The 5,185-nt window shown below is 36.0% G+C and overlaps 1 protein-coding gene across 1 annotated transcript; it reads left to right on the top strand.

The window, feature by feature from the left end:
- Positions 1-3,606: 3,606 nt before the first annotated feature.
- LOC306758799 (uncharacterized protein) lies at positions 3,607-4,642 on the top strand. The gene is made up of 4 exons (XM_079244187.1): positions 3,607-3,719; positions 3,819-3,927; positions 4,063-4,137; positions 4,240-4,642. Exons 1-4 carry the CDS (start codon positions 3,644-3,646, stop codon positions 4,292-4,294), a joined length of 315 nt encoding a protein of 104 aa, XP_079100313.1. The 5' UTR covers positions 3,607-3,643; the 3' UTR covers positions 4,295-4,642.
- The last annotated feature ends 543 nt before the right edge of the window (positions 4,643-5,185 follow it).

Here is a 5,185-nt window from a genome sequence, read left to right as displayed (position 1 = left end):
CACCAGCTAAAATCTTGCCTAGGACACCAAATTAGTCAGGAAACAGTTGACAGTAAACTCCCTGAATTCTTGAATTTGACAAACCCTCATGTAGTCACACCTTTTACGAAACAAACTTTGTGAATGAGGAAAAAGAAGAACTTTCATTTTCCGAACATTTTAAAGTTTTATCTTAATGTCAGTGAAGACAGTCACACTGTTTTTACTTCCTTCCTCCTTTTCAGGAATCATTTCTGCTTTTCACTGGTCAATGCATCATAACGCTTCATTCAGGAGTCTCGTTTCCAGTAACTGTCAGAAAAATGTCTGAGCAAATATTGAGCATGTGTTAGCAAATATTTTAACTATTAAATTTTGTTTTAAAATGATAAATAATTTGTGGATGTCAACATTTACATCATATGATTTAAACAGCTTCATAAAAGAGATAATTTCAAACCAGTATTGAACGGTTCTGATCATCGGGCCCCCAAGCAGCATGTCTTTTAAAAGACAAGTCATCCTATGGAAATGAATACAATTTTTAAGTTTTAATGAAAAAATGAAAATCTTGTGTTATAAATATGTGGTCTTTAAGGGAGAATATGATAGATGTTGTATATTTACACTCATTTTTGCACGTATATCAAAAACATAAGTTTCCTTGTGTACATATGTTCTATATTATACACTAATTAAACTTTTTTTTTTCCTGTATGGCTTTCTTACTAGAATGTGACAAACATAAATGTCTCTTGACAGAATATTGTTGTAGGTTCACAGAATTAAATGCTGCAGTTTAATAAAAAGAAAAAAAAAAAAAAAAAAAAGCTTAAATGTTGTACTTTTATTACATATTACAAATTAACTCCCATTTGTCTGTTCATGTTTAGCTTACACAATGACATTTGGGATTCATAACATACTGAGGTTAAAGCGTTCCTGTCTTTGCTTTCTGTTTCTTCTGTTATAAGTTATAATATTTGCAGTACAAGTAATCAGTTCATTTGCACATACAGTTAATGATTATATTTTATTTATGTTATTTTTTAATTAATCTGTAAGAGGAACAAAAGCAACATCAGAGTAAAATGTAGGAAGTTTCTAAACTTTGAATTTGACGAAAGGCCTGTGGAAGACCCCAGGGAAGGACTGGGATAATACAAAGACTCTGACATTTTTGCCCAGACCGGATCATGTACACCACTTATCTATGAACTTCCTTAGATGTGAATATTTAACCATACAACTCCTTAATGCCACTAAAACTATGCAGTGACTTGGCAAGAATCAGTGAGCGTGCACGTTAAATAGTATCATAAATGCTCATTTGTTAATAAGATAAAAATCTATACTCCAGCGCACTGATGGATGTTCCAGCAGCAGTCACCCCACTTTGTGTTTGATGGAGACAGAAAATAAAAAGAACAGACATGGGCAATGATGGATCAAATGAAAGCAGTTTCCAGTAAAAGCATCTGTGTTTCTGCAACTTGCCTGTCTCCTCAATGTTATCTCATCTATCAGTTCCTTTTTCTTTTCTTTTTCTCTTTTTTAATGATTCTTTTTAGTGCTTTTAAAATCTGTAAAGCACCTTTGTGCCGCATTTCATTAAATGAAAAGTGCTTACATAAATGACGTTTGATTTGATTTGATTTAAGGTCTTAGGGGGTTAAATGTAAGACTGGAAAATTTCTACAAAATATAATAAAAACACATTATTAGAGAAACTCCTTATTAGAGAAGATATATTGAAAGGGAAAAAATAGTATATAACAAGATTACAGTGAGACGTTTGAAGAGAAGTTCTGTTTTTTGGACAAAACAGTCATCAAAAACACACTGCAATCACACCATGGCGTGTTCAGGCGTGTGGTTTGATCAGTAGACTGTGAAATTTGTTTCCATAAATTCACTTTTTTTTCTCAATTTGTGGATTTATGGGAAAATCAGATCCAAGATGCTGGAGATCTTTTTTAAAAAAGAGATCATTTAAAAAAGTTTGGAGACTTGTGACTCTTGTGGATTAAATATTATTTATGTTATGCAAGTTACATGCCAGTGATGCAACATTTTTTAGTTTTATCCAGCTATTTGACTTTATGTAAATAAAAAGTAAAGACAGCAAATTGATTGTTTCTTGATGCTCAAATGTCGGCTGCAAACCTGGCTAATTCATAAAGGCTATAGAACAAGCAGAGACCTGCAGGGGATGCGGAACAAATGACCAAATATGGTTGGAGGAAACTCAGAAGTCTGCAGTTTATAGTGGTAGCATCCTTCCCCTTTCCTTTTCAGTATGATGACCGTTAGCACCAGAACAGAGTTACATTTCCTGCACATTACTGCTGAAGTTTGCAAGATTTAGACCCGTTGTTTAATACTTGGCTAAACTTAGATCATGCATGGTTTACTGTTCCACATCCAAAAGAATATTTTTGTTATGATATTAATAAGACTGACCATTCATCTGTTATGTTAAAGGCAGACTAGAGTTCACACCAGTATTTTCTACACCTTGTTGAAAATGAGTTTGCATGTAGGATTACAGTTAAATAAACATTTAAGTTTTAGTTTTTCTGGTGAAGATTTTGCTTGTTGCGTCTTTCATCTGTTCACATGATGAATGACGCTCTCCGACGGATTTGATATTTAATTTTCCTGCTGAGATTAATTAAAAGGAAACATTTTGAGAAGCTTGTTCCACATTATAAAGCAAGTCCCAGTTTCCATGCAGAATGGGAAAAAAGCAGGATAATTCTGCAAATGACATGAAATGCTCTGTGAAAGGCAGGAAAACACTGGGTGTGTTATAAAGACTTAAACGTTGTCATCATACTGTTTATGTGTGATTCGCAGAGCAAACTGGGTCCTTCAGATGAAGGCATATCAAAGAGAGTCAGGCCAATGCGTCTGTAAAGAAAGCAGCTGTTAAAAAGCCACTTATGAGCAGGAAGCAGATGTTTGAAGCTGCTGGTACCTTTACCTAATGAACCTCTCCATGCAGGATACTCGCAGTTGTCCATCAAGCTGTATTTCAGTCAGACCGGACTAATGATCTCATACAATATCATTACGGAAGAAAATTATATTCCTTGTCATTTGCATTGATTATTTCTGAAAAATGAACTAAAACGGCATCATGCACAATCATTTGGAGCACATTGTATTTCATATAATTTCATAGGCTATGTTTAATAAAAATTTACCTGAAAAGCACTTGACTCTTTCTGCTTTCTGAGAAAAGGGTTTTGCTTGGAATCACTTCAGCCAATTTTCCCCCTGAAAGACCTGAACACTAAAACCTGATCATCAGGGGCCTTTTTCTTTTTAAAAAGGTGGGGTATGACTGAGTGGTAGGTCTGAGGAGAGGTTGGTATGAAGCTGTTACAGTGGCTACATGGTGACTGGTCCGCGTCATCGTCATGATGAAATCTCAAAGAAAAGGGAAATTAGTGTCTCCGGTGCGATCCACTGTATCAGCATGGTGGTGGTGGGGGGGGGTATCCGGGTCGCATATACGATTCATCCGCTTGGTTTGAGTAGCTTCCTCTTTTTATGCCATAAAACTAGGAGCCATCCCTGAACAGATCACTCATTTTCACCAACCACACTCGTCAGCCAGCATCTGCAAAGACCTTCCGGAGCATCTCGTAGAGTAACCATGCAGCTGTGTACGAGAAGACTGGCAGGCCTGGCCTTCCTCGCTGGGGTTTTAGTGATCGCAGCATCTGCTTCTGGTGAGACTTCTAACACGGATTCTTGTGATTCTTTCGTGTCTGAGTTGGCTATTCTCTTAATAATGATAACAAACCTTTTTTTTCTCTTCTGATAAACAGAAGTGAAGATTGTAAAATGCTGCACTGAGATCAGCATGAAGAACATCAGTGCTCCCATCACTGGCTACAGGATCCAGAGGAAGAACTTACCTTGTGTTCGGGCTGTCGTGTAAGAATTATTTCCTTTTTTAAGGAAGGGGGGTGGGGGGTGGGGGGGGGGGGGGGGGGGGGGGGTATATTTAGAAGTTCAATTAAATGTCAAACTGTAAGTTTTACAATAAAAATGTAAATGTTTGTTCCCCAGATTTCAGACCACAGAGGGAGAAATCTGCAGCCACTGGAAACAGGACTGGGTGTTTGAGAAGATCAAGGAGCTAGAGTGAGTATAGGCCCATATGTCTCATTCAGTTTGTCATACTCTACTGCTTTATAAAATCAAAATCTTATTCTAACAATCGTCCTTTGTTTGTGCGTTTCACAGGCAGGAACGTAAAGTAAAGAAAACCAATCCTGCTTCTAAAACCTCCAGCAAATAGACGTCGCTCCTCGCCATCCTGGCTGCAACTGACTTGAACTTACTTAGACTCATTTCAAATGTGTCTGAAAGTTGTTAATATTTAATATTTATTGCAAGCAATATTTATTTGTTTGTTGTTTTTCTTTTGTTAAATATTCAGCTTTTCTTGATATTTAAGTTAAATAAGACTTAACAGAAGCAAAAGATATGAAATGTGTCCATGAAGCTACTGTCTGCATGCTGTGGATAAAATAAACAGTCTTGTCACATACATTCAGAAACGTCCATCCTGACACCACCTTACATCATTAAATCTTCTTTAAATTTACTTCTTCTGTTTAGGAAAGAACATATCAGTGCATATGATACCGTGCTTCAGCCAGGCAAGATTGTCATGTTTACTGTGTCACCGCTGAAGAGTTTTCAAGAAGATTGTGGTTGTACTTCTTTCTTTCCTGTTTATGCTGCTTCCTTTGTACTTCTACAGGGGCCAAAGTCTGCCACAGACACTGTTTGTACACAGTAAATTCTTGACAACAAACAATATTTTGATCCTCATGTTTCTATTCTTATTTAAGTTTTATTTATTTATTTTTCTATTGTGCTGTGTGGTGGGCTTCTGTTGGCCGTATCCTAGCTTGGTGTCTGTCTCTAGAGAGCAGCTTGTGCTAATTTACATCAAATTAATTTTTTAAACTGATCATTTTTCATGCCATGTTTCACAAATACGTAACCCTCAATCTTTCTTTAGAAAGCCGTTCTTGTGATTAAAAAATATAATATTCATGATTCAAAAATAAAAAAGAGAGTCACTCAAAATAATCTGAACAATCCGATCTCTTGTCTTATTTTGTCTCTATTTTGATTCTATTTTGGTTCTATTTTATTTAGACAAAAAAAAAAGAAAAAC

This window comes from Telmatherina bonti (genome assembly GCF_933228915.1).
Source record: "Telmatherina bonti genome assembly, chromosome: 7".
Lineage (NCBI taxonomy): Eukaryota > Metazoa > Chordata > Actinopteri > Atheriniformes > Telmatherinidae > Telmatherina > Telmatherina bonti.
Note: the sequence above shows the minus strand (reverse complement) of the source record. Positions and strands in the feature narration are given on the sequence as shown.

Coding starts and splice junctions, on each gene's coding strand:
- LOC306758799 (XM_079244187.1), top strand. CDS start 3,644: ATGCAGCTGTGTACGAGAAGACTGGCAGGCCTGGCCTTCCTCGCTGGG. Junction 3,720..3,818: donor GATCGCAGCATCTGCTTCTG/GTGAGACTTCTA, acceptor TCTGATAAACAG/AAGTGAAGATTGTAAAATGC. Junction 4,138..4,239: donor GAGAAGATCAAGGAGCTAGA/GTGAGTATAGGC, acceptor TGCGTTTCACAG/GCAGGAACGTAAAGTAAAGA.